This window comes from Monosiga brevicollis, genomic scaffold, assembly GCF_000002865.3.
Source record: "Monosiga brevicollis MX1 MONBRscaffold_23 genomic scaffold, whole genome shotgun sequence".
In the NCBI taxonomy this organism is placed as follows: Eukaryota; class Choanoflagellata; order Craspedida; family Salpingoecidae; genus Monosiga; species Monosiga brevicollis.
Genome location: NW_001865060.1, coordinates 117,070 through 133,601, shown reverse-complemented (window position 1 = coordinate 133,601; position 16,532 = coordinate 117,070). Strand labels below are relative to the sequence as shown.

General features: G+C 55.6%; 4 protein-coding genes across 4 annotated transcripts in view; 3 read left to right on the top strand and 1 right to left on the bottom strand.

The window, feature by feature from the left end:
- MONBRDRAFT_38309 (uncharacterized protein) overlaps nucleotides 1–901 on the top strand; it is a gene marked incomplete at its 5' end in the record, with an annotated part of 4,453 nt that extends 3,552 nt beyond the window's left edge. Inside the window, one exon of the mRNA XM_001748475.1 lies at nucleotides 140–901. Within this exon, the coding sequence (XP_001748527.1) occupies nucleotides 140–739 (600 nt within the window). The 3' untranslated portion in view covers nucleotides 740–901. The remainder of the gene's footprint in view (nucleotides 1–139) is intronic.
- A 1,292-nt stretch (nucleotides 902–2,193) lies between these two features.
- On the bottom strand, nucleotides 2,194–6,307 carry MONBRDRAFT_38308 (uncharacterized protein; the record flags this gene model as incomplete). The annotated part of the gene is made up of 3 exons (XM_001748402.1): nucleotides 2,194–2,682; nucleotides 4,401–4,593; nucleotides 4,940–6,307. The coding sequence occupies 3 exons, from the start codon at nucleotides 6,305–6,307 to the stop codon at nucleotides 2,501–2,503; spliced, it is 1,743 nt and encodes a 580-aa protein (XP_001748454.1). The 3' UTR covers nucleotides 2,194–2,500.
- A 1,256-nt stretch (nucleotides 6,308–7,563) lies between these two features.
- MONBRDRAFT_38307 (uncharacterized protein) lies at nucleotides 7,564–9,014 on the top strand. Its single transcript, XM_001748474.1, has 6 exons — nucleotides 7,564–7,897; nucleotides 8,020–8,077; nucleotides 8,265–8,329; nucleotides 8,528–8,592; nucleotides 8,714–8,815; nucleotides 8,943–9,014. Exons 1-6 carry the CDS (start codon nucleotides 7,804–7,806, stop codon nucleotides 8,994–8,996), a joined length of 438 nt encoding a protein of 145 aa, XP_001748526.1. The 5' UTR covers nucleotides 7,564–7,803; the 3' UTR covers nucleotides 8,997–9,014.
- A 572-nt stretch (nucleotides 9,015–9,586) lies between these two features.
- On the top strand, nucleotides 9,587–15,138 carry MONBRDRAFT_38306 (uncharacterized protein). The gene is made up of 15 exons (XM_001748473.1): nucleotides 9,587–9,895; nucleotides 9,979–10,265; nucleotides 10,350–10,611; nucleotides 10,738–10,790; nucleotides 10,864–10,979; nucleotides 11,105–11,186; nucleotides 11,337–11,447; nucleotides 11,610–11,772; nucleotides 11,848–11,927; nucleotides 12,581–12,721; nucleotides 13,754–13,933; nucleotides 14,058–14,163; nucleotides 14,248–14,375; nucleotides 14,534–14,573; nucleotides 14,652–15,138. The coding sequence occupies exons 1-15, from the start codon at nucleotides 9,619–9,621 to the stop codon at nucleotides 14,993–14,995; spliced, it is 2,370 nt and encodes a 789-aa protein (XP_001748525.1). The 5' UTR covers nucleotides 9,587–9,618; the 3' UTR covers nucleotides 14,996–15,138.
- The last annotated feature ends 1,394 nt before the right edge of the window (nucleotides 15,139–16,532 follow it).

The following is a 16,532-nucleotide window of genomic DNA, read 5'->3' as shown; positions in this document are numbered from 1 at the left end:
CTGATTTTTTTTTTTTGTTTTTCCTTCAAGGAAATCGAAGTGGTGACTGTGTGAGCCCGCATTGGGACCGGTCACTTGTGCTTCCGTTTTTCTTGACGAACTACAAAAAAGTCAAACCGACATCATGGGTTGCTACAAGTACCTCGAGGAGCTGTACAAGCGCAAGCAGTGCGATCTGCTTCGCTTCATGCTGCGTATCCGCGCGTGGCAGTACCGCCAGCTGACGGCCGTGCACCGTGTGACGCACCCCACTCGCCCCGACAAGGCGCGTCGCCTCGGCTACAAGGCCAAGCAGGGTTACGTTGTGTACCGCGTGCGCGTCAAGCGCGGTGGCCGCAAGCGCCCTGTTCCCAAGGGCCGCACCATGGGTAAGCCCAAGGACCAGGGTATCAACGAGCTCAAGTTCCAGCGCAGCCTCCGCAGCCAGGCTGAGGAGCGCGTTGGCCGCAAGTGCGGTGGTCTCCGTGTTCTCAACTCGTACTGGGTTGCTGAGGACGGTACCTACAAGTTCTTCGAGGTTATCCTCGTTGACCCCGCCCACAAGGCCATCCGCCGTGATGCCCGCATCAACTGGATCTGCAACCCCGTGCACAAGCACCGCGAGCTCCGCGGCCTCACCTCGGCCGGCAAGCTCAACCGTGGTATGCACAAGGGTAACAAGTTCACCAAGAACCACCACGGTTCTCGCCGCCACAACTGGAAGCGCCGCAACACCATCAGCCTCCGCCGTTACCGATAAGCGCCTTACCGTGCTTGCGCTTGTCTTCTGCCAACTCTGCCCGCTTGGGTTCTTTTCGAGTCTCCTAGCGAGTGTTGTTTGGTGGAGCATGATCGCGTGTTGCCCGTGGGCTTGGTCTGTCTGGTCCGGTTTTCTCCCATCCGGCAAATCGAGCGTCCTCCCATGAGGTCAAGAACAAAGCCATGTCTCAAAAACTGTCATTTGCATCTTTGCATCTTCCACTTCACATCAGAGAGAGAGAGAGAGAGAGAGAGAGAGAGAGAGAGAGAGAGAGAGAGAGAGAGAGAGAGAGAGAGAGAGAGGAGAGAAAGTCACGGAGATAAGGTCAATTACATGTCAGGCAAGGGAGGGGGCTTATGTTCAAGAAAAGACATGCTGGGCTTTGGACAGCGGGGCTTTGGACATGAGGGCCAGAAACAAAAAATGGAAAAAAAAAAGGATCAAACGAACGGAAGGACCCGCTCAACGACACAAACACGGCAATATGTCGGCACGACGGGGATCAGACAAGAGAGAAAAGCAACTCGGGGGAAAGAAGGCAACAACAACCAACAGCAAGCATAAAAAGGCCTAGCTAGGGACGGACACTTGAAAAAAAACCAAAAAATCCATCAATCTATGTGCGATCCGCACTGGCGCGGGAGACATGGATGGGGTTCACGGCAGACAAAGTGACCAGACTTTGTCAAGGTGAGACCCCAATACAGTCGAGGTGAGGCTCAAATGTAGCGAATGGGTGCGCCTGCACCTCCCACTCGGACCAAAGTCAAGCCCCTTCATCTCCATGGGTGAGGGGTGTCCTGCAAACAGTCAACGCAGCCAGGGCTAGCACGGGAGAAGGTGCCAAGGCTATGCACGCTCAATCTTTGTGCTAAACTTGAGTCCCCGCTCGAGCTCCTCCAGCTCGAGCACGGCCCGCTGCATGTCGCTTTCGTGCCAAGAGGCCTGCTCTTTCTGTGGGAGATGGCAAATACCCAGACATGGGGGTTAAAGATCAAGTCAGCCAGGTCCCATGAATGGCCAAGCAGAGAAAAGCCTCTTCATAGGGCCAATGGCGTACCTCGGCGGACCGGACCGCCTTGGACATTGACTCAAGGCGGCGAAGATGAGTGTCTTGCGTCAGCTCCTCGCCTTCTTCCTCCAGTCCCTGCGCCTCGCGGGTGTGAGCGGAATGAGGATGAAAATGAAAAGACCAGATTGGTACAAAATGCTCCCCCGTGCGCAACTTCTGCGAGTGCTGGCCCAACCTGGAGGGCGTAGCGACGGTAGAGATAGGCCAGAAGGACGGGAACGTCAAAGGAGACGGCCCGACCAAACATGATGCGAGACGTCTCACGCCGGAACTGATATTTTTCGGCCAGTGTCTTGTAAGCGTCGTCGGTGGGTGCGCCGTGTAGCAGTTGAATCAAGTAAGCGTGTTTGAATGCCATTTCCTGCCAGGCAAAGTTCGTTCGGTTGTGGGGAGGTCCTCGGGTGAGGGCTTGCGTAGGCTTGGCGGCCAAGCACACGCGCTTTTTTAAACAGCACAACAGTATTTAACCAGTTGTCGCATGCATGGCATGCAAACAAACCTCGAGCACTGCACCTAGGAACTTGGCGCGAATGTGAAAGACGCCGCGCTCGAAGGACGAGAAGCGAAAGACCAAGTCTTCAGACCTGAGTTTGAACAATCAATGAGACTTGTCGCGCGACCGACGACGACACTGGATGCAGAGGAATCAAATGCCAGCTTGCTAGCCGTGCGGGCGGCCAGAAGAAGGCTTATGGACGGCCAGGGGCGGGGCAGAGGGGCGGCGAGCCGAGGGCAAACACGCACCGCGCCAAGCTGAGCTCTTTGGATTCCTGCTTGAGCACGCCCTCTTCGTTGAGCTCGAGGGCATTGACTTTGAAGCTGCCAAAAGCCAACGGCTTTTCCTTGGAGTTGCGCCCACCCATGCTGGCTGCTATTGCACCAAAAACGGAGACGTGAGAGTTTCTGGATAGAATCGATAGCAGCCGAGCGAGGAATTTAGGTGCTCAGGCTCGGAATCACCCGCTTCGCAAGGTAGGAAAAATGATGAACCGAACCAAAGGCACCTCCAAATACCAAGCGTTGCACAACACCTAGAGACTAGAGACCGACGCGAGACCCCCCCCACACCCCCGAGGACATCAAATGCAGGGCACAGGAGCAGCAGCTCAGGCAGAGGAGGCGCAGCCGGATCAAACGACGACGCCCCTGGATAGAGGAAGGAGCGAGGGAGTGGCAGAGACACGTGACTCTGGGTTGGGATGGGTAGGGTCAAACACCTTGGGTTTTACATAGGACTCAGAGATGATTCTCGAGGGGTGTATGTTTGTTGTTGCGATTCAACACACACATCATGTGTGTGTGTGTGTGTGTTGGCAAACTCAGATCTTCATTGTCAGACTTATTTGTCAGACAAATGCAAATGTTGGCAACCAAGAAATTTTTTTCATTTTTGAGAGAGAGAGAGAGCTCTGATCTCTGCTCTCTGGGGCTGGTGTCAGTGGTGCTGGTGGTACTGGTGCTGCTGCCTGGACCCGGGCACACAGGAGTTTGAAGGACGTGGAATATCAACGCCACAATTTGCTCACACAGCATGGCGTGGAAACCGGATATGGGAACCCTGTTTTGGGTGGTTTTGGGTATCTGGACGACCTATCAGACGGATCTGCGCCACGCCCTGCTCGAGGACCCGCGAGTGAACCGGTACGGTTCGCTGAACCTCTGCGTACCCTGAGTTCACACGCCCGTCCGACCGACGTGGGTGCTGCTACTCTGCACAATCGTTTACACACGCTCTGCCCTCACCTGGTGTCTAATCCATGCACATGGTGCGCGTTTCCGAGCAGCGGCTATTTGCAGCTGGCCTTGGTCATGCTGTGCCTCCTGCCCCTCGGCTTTGGACTCAGCTTCATCTACACTGATTTGCCCGCCACGCATCCCTATAATCTGGCAGTTCATGGAGCCGTATCGGGTGCTGCCCTTTGCATGAATGCAAGGTTGGAACGCGATGAACATGCACCCCTCCCGCTTCAAGATGTTCGAAACCTCACACTGGGTCTGCCCTGCGCTCCAGCTTGATGATGGCTCTTTGGCCCGTGTACCACATCATGACGGTTCCGATCGTGCTCGCCGTTTTCATGGGTTTCCTGATGCTCCTTCTTCTGGTTGCTCCCAATGCACCACGCCCAGTCAAGACGCCAAAGCAAATGCAGTAGCAGCGACCAAGGCCCTGGCCATTGCCTGCAACACTTGGGCGCTGTGCGCCTCGACCAGTCCTACCCTACTCTCATGGCCGATCCACTTGAACCGTCTTCTCTGTGCATGAATGCCTTATTATTCTACCCCTCGAGCATGCTCTGATGAGAACAAAAGCAATCGTGCCACCAACGTGCATAAAATAGCAAGCACTCCCGTTCACGGGTGACTACGACTGAATTTCCCCTAGCACGGCTCGCGTCTTCACTAAAATTGTCATGTGTTTCCGCATTATCCCTCTTTCAGACTCTCAATTATTGTTCTTTGTTCTGTTTCTCGCGGAGATCATATCTGACAAGTGTCTCGAGCACAGCGTTGCGGCCGTGGTCGGGGTTTGGGTGGGGTAGCCAGCACGTCACGCAGAAATGATGGCCTCCAATGCAGGGGCCACCTCACCACGCGATGAGATGAGGGCAGCAACGCTGGCTCCTCCGTCAAAGCCCATGTCTCGTAGCATTGGCAATTGCGCCAAAACCTTGCTTCGCAGTTCGGGTTCCTCGGTAGCCTCGGTCACCAGAATCACATCATCAGGACTGCATTCCTTGGCCCGGTCCAGCAAGTCTTGCAGCTCCATCAAGTGGGAGAGCAGCTGTCCCACGGCATGCCACAACAAAGACCCGAGTGAGCACATGGCCATACCAGCATGCCGTGGCCAACACAGACACAGACACAGACACAGACACAGACACAGACACAGACACAGACACAGACACAGACACAGACACAGACACAGACACAGACACAGACACAGACACAGACACAGACACAGACACAGACACAGACACAGACACAGACACACTTGTCATCCAACCTCTTTCTCTCTCTCTGTCTCTCTCTCTCTCGCTTGTCCTCTCTTTGACATTTCAAAAAATAAAACAACGTGTCCCAAGGTTCGTTGTAGCACACATTGGCTTTGACGAAAAGCATCTCCTCACCTTGTCGGGATCATCTCGGCCATGGCGGCGTACGACAGATTGCACCAGGGGCTGAGCAAACCCCATTTGGACCAGGCGGTCCTGGACAGTCTCCCCGCCCTTGGCAGCGGGTGCGGGCGAGTCTTTGGGTACCGCGGCCCGTGTTGGCTGGCTACCCGATTGGGACGAGGCAAAGACTTCGCCGGGGTTGCTAGTTGAAGGGGAGGCATGTGCCAAGCCATCCGAACCAAGCCATGAGCTCAGCTCTGACGCTAATGCAGCAACCTCATCCTCGGATGTGGCGCGTGGGCGCGTAATTGGCTTTGTAGTTGAAGCCGACGTGGGTACGGCCATAGGGCTTGACGCCGGAGGGGTCGCATCTGCGGCCTTTGGCGCAGCACTTGCGTGCTCGGCTGCTGCCGGGGTTGGATCCTGCTCACTCGATTCGCCCACACCACCATAGAGCATCTGAAGCATGGTGTGGTGATCCAAGGAGGCCAGGGTGGCATCATCAAAGGGGGTTGTATTGGAAAGGTGATCAAAATGCGAGATGTTGACACCGTCATCTGAGGTGGCCGACGGCGGGGCAGGAAAGAGGAGGTTGATGTGCTCGTCGCGGCCGAAGCGCGCGGGCGACCGCGGGGCTGCTACGGCCGGGGCTGTTGTTGCAACGGTGTCAGCTGACGAGCCGTTGGGTTGACTAGCCCGCTTGGAAGAATGGCGCCGAAAGCGTACCGCCAGCGGGTCGAAGGAAAGCAGGTCATTGGGTGAGTGAGGCACCACCACCTCGTCGGCCGCATCTTCATCACTGTCCTCGGCCGAATCGCCTGCAGCCCCCGCGGAAGCAGGCAAAGTCGAAGCAGGCTCTACCGGCAAAGTGTCGTCGGTGGCAGGTGCGGTGGTATCGACGGCGGGAGACGCAGAGGTGGTCGCCTTGACAGGCTGCGAGGGCGTGCGGCGTGCGGGCGTCGATTTTCGCGCAGCTTCAGTCATCAAGGCTTCGTCCAGCATGGCCATGGCCACGCCGGGCATGGGGCTTGGTGTTCCATCCGAGGCCGCCGATTGTGGGGGAAGATAGCGGCTCGAGGGAGGGGGTGGCCGAGGTGGTTTGCTCGTGGTGGACGCAGCATGGTCTTGCTGCTGGCCCGGGTCAAGAGGTGAAGGCGATGATGAGGCCTCGTTTTTTGCGACCTGATCTGCATCCGAAGGCGGCGGCAACTTTGTTCCAGCCGATGTCTCGTGATTAGGAGCGTCATCATCCGCCTGTGGCGATGCCGCTCTTGAGCTGGGCTCTGGTGTGGGGTCGGCGAGTAACGGTGGAGGGCTCGGCGGAGCCCGGCTCTCCTCGAGAATTTGCCGCTCGCGTGCAAAGTCATAGCTGAGCTGCATGTCGGCAGGCCGCCACATTGTTCCACCAGTGAGAGCAAGGAAATTCGGGCCGCGGGTGCTTCTTTTGTGGGACCAAGTGAAGCAGCGGGGGGTGAGCAAGCACCAAGTACCATGCAGCAAGGTCTGACCTGAACGAGCGCGCGCGCACGCAACGCCAGGTCCGTCGAAGGCTCAAAGGTCAAGTGCTGTCATTCAGCATGCGCGGCAAGACGTGTGAGTGTAAAGGCTTTTGTAACGGCATGGAGCAGGCGCTGGTCAGGTTGTGGGCGCTCGGCTGACCTGACGCTGAATAAACTGGGCTAGCTCCACCGGAATGTGACGCAGGAGCTCTATCGACACGAGCAGGCAACACACAACAGCACCAAAACCCATGCCCTGATTGAGCCTGCGTGGGAGCATGCCAGGCGTGTGTAACCATCCCTCCTTCAAGCTTCTGGAACAGAACCCAAGCCATGGGGCCAGATGCTTGGCCACCGATAGGCTGCCGCTGACCGGGCCATCGCCCTCGTTACGTATGCATGCGGAGCCGTTGCAGCACAGGATTCCATGTCTGCCCTATTGTCATGTTCCCGGCCTTGGTTCCTGAACAAGGCGGCAAAGAAGAACAAGGCAGGCAGACGTACCATGCCCGCGAATCTGGTGGGCATTGGCTGCCATTCCACTTGTCTGCCATTCCTGCCAAGATACGTGAGTTGGCAAAATGAACAGTGAGACACACAGACCCCGGTCGAGTGATCTCGCAGCGCCCCACAGCGTTCCTTGTTCTCCCCTCAACCACAACAAGCAAGCACCACACGCCTCATCCCTGCCCCCCTTGTCGAGCCCTGGTTCAAATTAAAGGCCAGCAGCTTTGGGGATAAGCCGGGCAGCGAGACACACTGGCTGCCATTTGCACCCCAGGTCGTTGTCATCAGATATATCCGGATACACACACACACTCACACACAAATAAGAGAGAGGGAGCTGTCTCTCTTGCGCTGCAAAATGAGAGAGAGAGAGAGAGAGAGCTGGTTACGTCCTCAAGTTTAGAGAGTGTGCAGAAACCTGTTTTAGAACTAGCGAAGAAACAGAGGGTCAAGCAGAGACATGAATCTCATATCATCCATTTTCAGAGCGAAGCCACATCTGCTCCATACCGCCCCCTCTTTGTGAACATTGTCTCATAATTTAAAAACACCCCTGTTATTTTGGGTCTGGGAGTAGAGTGTGTCACTTGTTACAAAAACGTTTGAAAGCGTTTTTTTCAAAGAGAGAGAGCAGAGAGAGAGAAAATTTGTGAGAGAGAGACTGGAACAGGAACGGCAGCGCTAGTGGCGGCTGCTTCATTGATACCCTGCGTTCAAACTCGGTGAAGGCAGCGTGGGCTTTTCAAGTTGACTGGCTTGCGCCATATCCGTTTTCCCTTGCTCAAACGTGGTCTCACACCAGTTGAGAGGGCGTGTACGAGCTCTCTTCCTCTTCATCCTGCTGATCCATCACCTTTTTGACTCGTCATCATGCCAAAGTGGGGCAAGTCCAAGAAGCAGCCCCCAGAGGGTTGGGAGCTGATTGAACCCACCATCGAGGAGCTGGACATGAAGTTGCGCGAAGGTATGCATGGTCTGCTTAGGGTGGACAAGGAAGCGAGCCAAGAGGGGTGGGGTTTGAGCCCAGTTGTGTAGCCAGTATGCGATTTCCTACTCTCACCCGCGCACATTGCATGCTCACCACAGCTGAACAAGAATCACACGATGGCAAGCGCCGGTGCGAGAGCCTCTGGCCCATTTACAGGTATGGATGCTCAGGCCACTGACTATTTGCTCAAATAGTTTAGGCACGTGTCATGTAATGTGCAGCCAAGCGCAGACGATGCAAATTCGAAGCGCCGTCTGGCTTTTGGGTTCATTGGTTTTCATCGCACTCTCATACAGTATCTGGTGGCCTGCCCCTCACACTCAACTTTGCTGTTCTTGTGCAGGATCCATCATCAGAAAAGCAGGTACATTTACGACTTGTATTACAAGCGCAAGGCCATCTCTCAAGGTTGGTTCCGAATCCTCGGTGCTGATGCCAATCTGCTGCTTGAGGAGCGGAGGAAGAACATCCTCGAATTTTTGTCTCCACTCAAACTGCGAGACTACACTGGGATATCGGGCTCAGATGCACTTGAACACGGTCTTGGGTCACAAAATGGGTGAGCCTTGGCTGTCGCTCACTTGGCCATTTATTTTCCTTGCTTAGAACTCTATGATTACTGCCTCAAGGAGAACATTGCCGATCGCAATCTTATTGCCAAATGGAAAAAGGTGTGCCGTGCCAAGTCTTGGCGTGTTTTTGGCGAGGGGGGAAATTTTTTTTTTCTCACAGTGAGTTTCCACATGCGGCAAGAAACAAACTTGGCTGACCTCTGCTGGACCCATTCCTTAGAACGGTTATGAGAATCTGTGCTGCTTGGCCTGCGTCCAGACCCGTGACACGCAGCATGGCACGACATGCATTTGCCGTGTTCCCCGCTCACAGTTGCCCGAGGTGCGTATCCGGATTTCATGTTGTGCATCTTCACCCATGCCTCCCACTTGATGTTGACGGCGTGCTGGTCATTGTCACGTCGTCATTGTTAATGGCACTGATCTGGTTCTGCTGAATTGGCACACAGGGACACGTGGTAGAGTGCGTCACTTGCGGTTGCCGTGGCTGCGGCGGCAATTGATTTCAGCGAATGTAGTGCAAATTTCCTTCCTGCGTCACATACTCTTGTGCAGTCTTGCGCCAATTCCGTTTGGATGTGAGGGCCAGACGGAGACAGAAGCGGGCACTGATGGAGAGAGAGCGAGGGAGTCAAGAGTGAGCAAAACTACACATCATTGTCTTTGCAGGTGAGATGACCAAAGCAACAGCCAGGAGTTGAAGAAGGAACCCACCAACAGGACTTGAGTCACGGACAGAGAGAGGCAGAGAGAGGCAGACAAGAGACAGAGAGAGGCAGAGAGACAGAGGACAGAGAGAACACACACACACACACACACGCACACACACACACACACATACACACATACACACACACACACACACACACACACACACACACACACACACACACACACACACACACACACACACACACACACACACACACACACACACACACACACACACACACACACACACACACACACACACACACACACACACACACACACACACACACACACACACACACACACACACACACGTCCACGAGGCATTGTCAGCAAAAAAAAAAAAAAAGACACCACAACATTTGTAACTGTGTGAGAGAGAGAGAGAGAGAGAGAGAGAGAACCAGGGGCACGATGCCGAAGCGACAGGGTCGATCTCGGCGGCTGGTGCAGCTGGCCAAGCGCCGGAAGGAGGCTGCCGAGGGAGAGGTGGCGCCCGAGGCGTTGCGGGTTTCTGACCCGCCGGAGATTCTGCGTGGTGAACCCTGTTTTGTCGAGTACTATTTGCAGCAAGGTTTGCTGGATGATCGCGAGTGGTCGGCATTTATGCGGGCTTTGCGCCAGCCGCTGCCCGTCACCTTTCGCATCAACAAGGCCAGCGCTCGCCCTGAACTTCTTCAGCCTTGTCTGGGTAGGTTTGTCTTGCTGCTGTCGTGCAGATTTTTTGGCATCGCCAGTCGGTAAGCCTCACACCTCTCTGTTGTCCTCCACCAGAACAAATTGAGGCATTGATCCAGGATCCGTCCAACGAGCTACAGGCCAACGCGCCACGCGCCTTGGGCTGGATCGACGCGTGGCAACTTGGTTGCGCCTCCCAGAGCCTCAAGTTTGCAACCGAGCCTGCCATGCAGCGCCTGCGTCAATGGCTGGCAGAGTTTACCGCCCTCGGCGTCCTCTCACGTCAAGAGGTCGTCTCCATGCTCCCAGTGGCCTTTTTGAACATTGAACCCCATCACAGAGTCCTGGACATGTGCGCCTCCCCCGGATCCAAAACCACCCAGGTGCACACTCGTATTGCATGTATCCGTGCCATATCGGCAACCCCGGACTGACGGCATCATCTTGTCCCACAAATTCGTACACAGGCCCTAGAGGCTTTGCATGCGCAGGGTAACGCCTCGGGGTTTGTCATGGCCAATGATGTCGATGCCAAGCGAGCATACATTCTCGTGCGTCGCCTTGCCCCACTCGGCCCAGCCTGTCAGAAGCTGGTGGTCACACAGCACAAGGCGCAAAAGTATCCCAGCCTGAGCCACGAGCGCGAGGACCGCTACCTGCGGGGCTCCTTTGATCGCATCATCTGTGATGTGCCCTGTTGTGGAGATGGCACGCTTCGCAAATCTCCAGGTGCGTTGAGACATCACTCATTTGCATTTGCCCGCTGGCCATGCCGTTGGGTCGCGAAGCCCCCCTTGGTTGTGGCGAGGGTTGCTTTGGCTGGTCAGGTCATGACTGACCACCGTTGTGGCGTAGACATGTGGCGGCGCTGGCACCCCGGCTTTGCCATTGGCCTGCATACGCTTCAGGTACGCGTTGCTTTGCGCGAGCCCCGGAAGCCCAATCCTAGCGCCTCGCTTTCTGACCGTTGATCCCATGCAGCTCCAAATTGCCATGCGCGGCCTCAGCCTGCTGCGGCCCGGGGGCATCATGGTGTACAGTACCTGTACCTTCAACCCGCTCGAGGATGAAGCGGTCGTGGCCGCCCTCTTGCAAAAGTACGTCCTGCCCTTTGGAACTTTAGCGCGGCCATATCAGCAGGATTGTAGAGAAAAAAAAAAGCCTCGGCGCGGGTTGCCTTGGCTTCACTCATCCTTCCACCTGTCTTGGGCCCTTTGGCTAGGTGTGGTGGCGCTGTCGAGCTCGTCGATTGTAGTGGCCGGCATCCAGACCTAGCACGGCGCCCCGGTGTCTATTCATGGAAGGTATGCAAGTGCCTTGCCGCTCTTGAATAGAGAGATGATGGCAGTTTGCGCACGTTTCATCACCCTTGGACCCCTCTTGGGTCCTCCTTCCATCTCGCCACACTCGCACTATGCTCACCCCATCTTGCCACACTGCATCTGATCATGCAGGTATATGACGACGATATGCGCGAGTTTCCCGACTTTGCAGCCACTCAGCATGACTCGGTTTCACCCAACACACGCAAGATCATGCGCCCCACCATGTTTCCCCCCTCGCCGGTAAGCTCCCGCTATCCACAGATCACACTCCAAGCGGCTCTTCAACATTCGGGTTTCATGAGAGCGAGTTGTTGAAAAAACCACTCTGTGCCAGCAGATTCTAAGGTTTCTGCATGCTCATTCCGATATGCTGCAATTTGGGTTGTCTTGCACTGCCGGCAGGACGTGGCCGAATCACTATGCCTTGAGCGCTGCATGCGATTCTACCCCCACCTCCAAGATACGGGCGGCTTTTTCGTTGCTGTCCTGCGCAAAACAAAGCCGCTGCCCGGTCCGCCAAGCCCCATCGCTGATGCTGACCCTGCGCAGTCGGGGCCTCTGCGCGGTATGATGAAAAAGCGCCTTCGTTTGGCTGCGTCTCCTCCTTCCAATCATCAAACTTTGGTTTGACTTGTTGCAGAGCTAGAGCCACCCCACCAGCCCGCTAGCCTGGCACATGTTCCGGCTCGAGACTCGAGCTCCCTAGCTCTGCTTGTCAAGGTAGGCTGGCATGTGTTTGCGCCTGGATTCATTGCCCGCATTCTCTTTTGATCCGTTCTTTCCGATTTCTGGGGCCAGCTCACTTGACAAGACGAGCGTGGGAAGTGGGTGTGCTCGTGCTCGGTCCTCTCTTCGCAAAGGGTCTGACGAAAAGTGTGCGGTGTGCAATGAATGCGTCATAGCAATTCAAATTGTCGAGTGACTTTGAGCGACATGTTGCACCAAATTTGTTGGCCCGCGGTGCCAAGGGCCTTAGGTTTGTCTTGATTGTTCTATTGTGCGTCTGTTGGAGTGTGTCCCGCCAGGCTTGCTCATGCTTGCTTGTGCACAACTTGGCATCCACAGCATTTTGACATACTTTTCCCCGACGGTACTCGAAAACGTGCTGACGGTATGCGTTGTCTTGAACTGTGCATATCTGGGGCGGGTGAAGAACAGAAACAGGTGAACACCACATAGCTGAGTCTCACGCCCAAAGCTGACCGTCTGCAATGAATAGGTACCACGTGTTCGGGTGGTGTATGGCGGCGTCAAGCTAGCACACCCAATCGCGCGGGAGCGAGGTCTTCTGTTAACCCAGGTGTGGATGTCTGTGCGTTGGATGCACATCCTTTTCGGTTCATAGTGCTGACGGCTCTGGCGGGCTGCTGCAGGAGGGTGCGGCTTGTGTGGCCAGGTTTGCGGGCCGCAACGTGTTGAGCATCAAACGCAAGCCTCTGAAAATGCTCTTGGCCAACGTCAATGCATGGATGCCTCTCGCCAAGCTGGACCTGTCCACACGGCGTCTCAACAAGGTAGGATTGGTGACTTGCTTGTTCAACCCTGCGGCCATGGGTCTTTGCTCACCAAGACTTGGTGCTTGCGAAGGCGCAATCTGGATGCTGTGTGGTGCGGCTCAAAGAAGCGAGTACAGATGAGGAGACCCAGCTTCCGGCAGCAAGCGAGGAGTATGCCCGTGCCCAGTGGCTCTTTGCTGGTTCGGGACTGTGTTTGCCGGCCCAGTTACGCTTGGTGCCGGGCACTGGGGACGATGCGTGGGATCTTGAGCAATCCGCCATCAAGCTGCGACTCTACCACACCCCCGGACAGGAGCACTTTCCCCGTGCATTGAGTCGTCGTCTGCAAGATCGTCTGCGGAAATCCACCCCTGCGTAGCTTTCAGGGCGAGCGTGGGGTCAATATGATGTCAAGTTGTCATCTGCACGACTGCACGGCGTGTGGCCCATCTCCTTTCAATTTAGCCAACGCAAACTCAGTCAAGGAAAAACACCAAACAACCACTACCCATTCTTCAAACTCTGGCTTTTAAGCTGCATCATCCTTTGACTTTGACCCCACCGAGCGCCGTCCTTCAAACCAACCGCCCATATGACAGCGACCCCACACAGTCATGAAAGCAAAAGTGACACCAGAAATTTCTGTCTGCATCTCTCTCTCATCATAACGAAAAAAAAAAAAAAATCTTTCATTTTGTTCTCGACGACACACACATACACACACACACTGAGCGCGCGAACGACAACGATTGGTGGCGACACGATACCCGCCTGCTGGGGTGATCGATTCAACAGCGCACACCTGGTTCTGGGAGGGGCAGAGGAGACAGGACGTGTGGGGTGGGGTGGTTTTTTACCTGCTTTTAGGCTCTGTGCGATCCCGTAGCGCAATGGCTCGGCCCGAGCGGCTCGATCAGAGCACACGAGCACGGGAGGCGGATTGGTCTTAGCTGGCTTTGTGGACTGTTTTGTTTCTGAGGTTGGCTCGGGATGGCGCGCTCGTCCCTGCCGGCGTCGTTGGCTTTGCCAGCGGAGCGTCCGCCATCGCAGTTCAGCACTGGCACGCTGCCGCGATCCTTGGCTGGTCTATACCTTGAGGGCTCACTCGAGCAGTTGCCCTTGGCCGACATCTTGTGTCATGGCTACCTGTACAAAAAGGGGGCCAAGAATCCAGCTTGGAAGCGCCGCTACTGCACGCTGGATCGTAATGGCATCTTGCGCTACTACAAGGTGAGCCTGCAATTGGCCGTCAGGGTGTACCCTGGTGGCGATGGCTCGGCCTTTTTTTTTTTTTTTTTGCCACTTGAGTGTTGTGCTGATGATCTGCTCGTTGCATGGCAATGGTCCACACCAGCACGAGACCGATGAGGCACCGCAAGGGTTTATCAATCTGCACGATCTCATCAATACCGAGCTCGTCGTAACGGGCACCTTTAATCGCAAGCGCCGCTTTCCATTTGGTGAGTGCGTCATTAGCAACTAGCCCGTGACCCAACGCTTGCAGCGCTGCTGACATGCTCTCTTTGGTGAATGGGCTGGTGCAGATATTGTCACAACTACTCGTGTGTGGCACATGGCGGCGGAAACCTCCGGTGATTTGCGGCGGTGGCGTCGTACTCTTGATGAGCAGATCCCTGTCCTCTCCGAGGAACGCTGGGTGCAGGAAGCTGAGGTTCGTGGGCTGTTGAATTGTTTTGCCCTGATCATCGCCTTGATGCTTAGCTATCTATTGTTTTGCCTTGCCTCTAAATCACTGAACTGCCCTACTTTGCCGCCCCACGCTTGCACGTTCCTCATGGCGTGTGCGCTCATGCCTTCCCTTGTCTGCAGTCGATCATCTGCCAGGCAGAGTACGAACGACTGGCAAAGGGTGAGTTCGACGGAACACGCGACTTGGGATGGGTGCCTCTGCCAGGCTCAATTCTTCGCTCGCTTGTTGAAACTGCAGATCCTCTTGATCGTGACATCCTCGCCATGTCTATGGAGCTGCTGGAGCAAAGCGAAGCCCAGGGCACGACGCCGGGCTGGTCGCTGCCATGCGATGCCGGGATCGGGGCAACAGCTCCCATGCCAGTCAAACCACAGCATGACCATGGGCGCCGAACGACCCTGCGTCAGATTGCCCGAAGCGCCTCGCGACTACTTGGGTCATCCCCTAGTGATGTTTCGCGCCGCTTCTCTCGATCGCGTTGGTATTCTAGCTCGGTTGGCGAAGAGGACTCGAGCAGCTCTGAAAGCTCGGATGATGGCATCAGTGTGGATTCGGGCATCCCACGCACCGCCCCCGTCTAGCCGGGGCGGTGTTTGTGCAAGAAGCTGGTCGGGGAGCTCCAAGGATGCCGAGCATCTTGTGTCAACTTGACAATCTTGCCATACGTGTATAGGTCTATTTTCCTCCATGCGTCTGTTTTCATTGTAATTGACGCCGACTTGAGATTTGCTGCCTGATTGTCGCATCACCATTGATGCACCATCATGTGAATATGAGCGATATGGTCCAAGGGCAGGGGTGGGCATGCGCTTGATGTGCGTATGTGTGTGTGTGTGTGCGCGCGCTTACAGACATAGACATAGACATGGACATAGACATAGACATAGACATAGACATAGACATAGACATACACACACTTACTCACTCACTCACACTTACTCAGACTCACTCACACAGACACAGACACAGAACAGACAGACAGACAGACAGACAGACAGACAGACAGACAGACAGACAGACAGACAGACAGACAGACAGACAGACAGACAGACAGACAGACAGACAGACAGACAGACAGACACACACACACACACACACACACACACACAGACACACACACACACAGACAGACAGACAGACAGACACACACACACACACACACACACACACACACACACACACACACACACACACACACACACACATCAAACAGACTGACACTTTTGCCGAGTTTTGATTTGGTGGCAACAAGTGTTACGTTGTTGGTGGGAGATGGCAGAGGCTTGCGGTAGCCGGATGAAAGGGGGTTGTGGTGCCAAGGCCATGTTGCTGCAGGTGTTGCGCGCAAGATTGAACACCCCCAAGTGGTCAAATTTGCTGGGATCCGCCGTTCTTCCAGCGTCGTTCACATGGCGTGCAGTGGGTGCTGGGGGGCTGCTGGCGCTGGCGGCATGCGGCGCTGGAACATGCCTTTTAGGACGCGCTGGCTGTGCCTCAGGTCGTGATGAGCAAGAATGGGATCAGGTCGACGCGAAAGGGAGTGTTCAGGATCAGCGGCAAGCGTTGCGACGAGCGGCGGTGCGTGCCATGGCTGCCAATCGATTGGACCAGCTGACCACCTTGATGCAAACGGCCGCGCAGCTTGGGGACGTGGAGCTGCGCGACCAAGGCCTTGAGCGCCCCTTTCTGAGCGTGGCTGCTCAAGGCGGGCATTTGCCTGCTGTTCGCCTGTTGATCAAGGCGGGCTGCTCACCGCGAGCACAGGATCGTCATGGCATGTCCGTTCTGGAGCACGCCGTTTGGCACAACCAACATCATGTGGCCTATTACCTCGTGACGGCAGCGCGCGTTCATCCAGACGAGGGACCCGACGTTTTTGGCCTGTACCCTCTACACAAGGCAGCAGGATATGGACACGTGCAAAGTGTGAACGTGCTTTTGCAGGCGGGGGCCAATGTGAATTTGCGGACAGCCGCCGTCTCAGCACCGGCGCACTACGAGGCCAAGAGCAAGGGCGAGAGTGCCCTCTCAATCGCTGCGCGGCTAGGGCACCACGAAGCCACCCGCCGACTGCTAGCAGCACCCGAGTGTAACCCTAATCTGGAAGATACACACGGC

What these genes read in the sequence shown, in the direction of transcription:
- MONBRDRAFT_38307 (XM_001748474.1), top strand. Translation starts at nt 7,804, where the DNA reads ATGCCAAAGTGGGGCAAGTCCAAGAAGCAGCCCCCAGAGGGTTGGGAG. An exon ending in GCGCAAGGCCATCTCTCAAG is followed by an intron (nt 8,330 to 8,527) that starts GTTGGTTCCGAA and finishes TTCCTTGCTTAG; the next exon opens with AACTCTATGATTACTGCCTC. An exon ending in CCCGCTCACAGTTGCCCGAG is followed by an intron (nt 8,816 to 8,942) that starts GTGCGTATCCGG and finishes ATTGGCACACAG; the next exon opens with GGACACGTGGTAGAGTGCGT.
- MONBRDRAFT_38306 (XM_001748473.1), top strand. Translation starts at nt 9,619, where the DNA reads ATGCCGAAGCGACAGGGTCGATCTCGGCGGCTGGTGCAGCTGGCCAAG. An exon ending in TTGGCCTGCATACGCTTCAG is followed by an intron (nt 10,791 to 10,863) that starts GTACGCGTTGCT and finishes GATCCCATGCAG; the next exon opens with CTCCAAATTGCCATGCGCGG. An exon ending in GTGGCCGCCCTCTTGCAAAA is followed by an intron (nt 10,980 to 11,104) that starts GTACGTCCTGCC and finishes CCCTTTGGCTAG; the next exon opens with GTGTGGTGGCGCTGTCGAGC.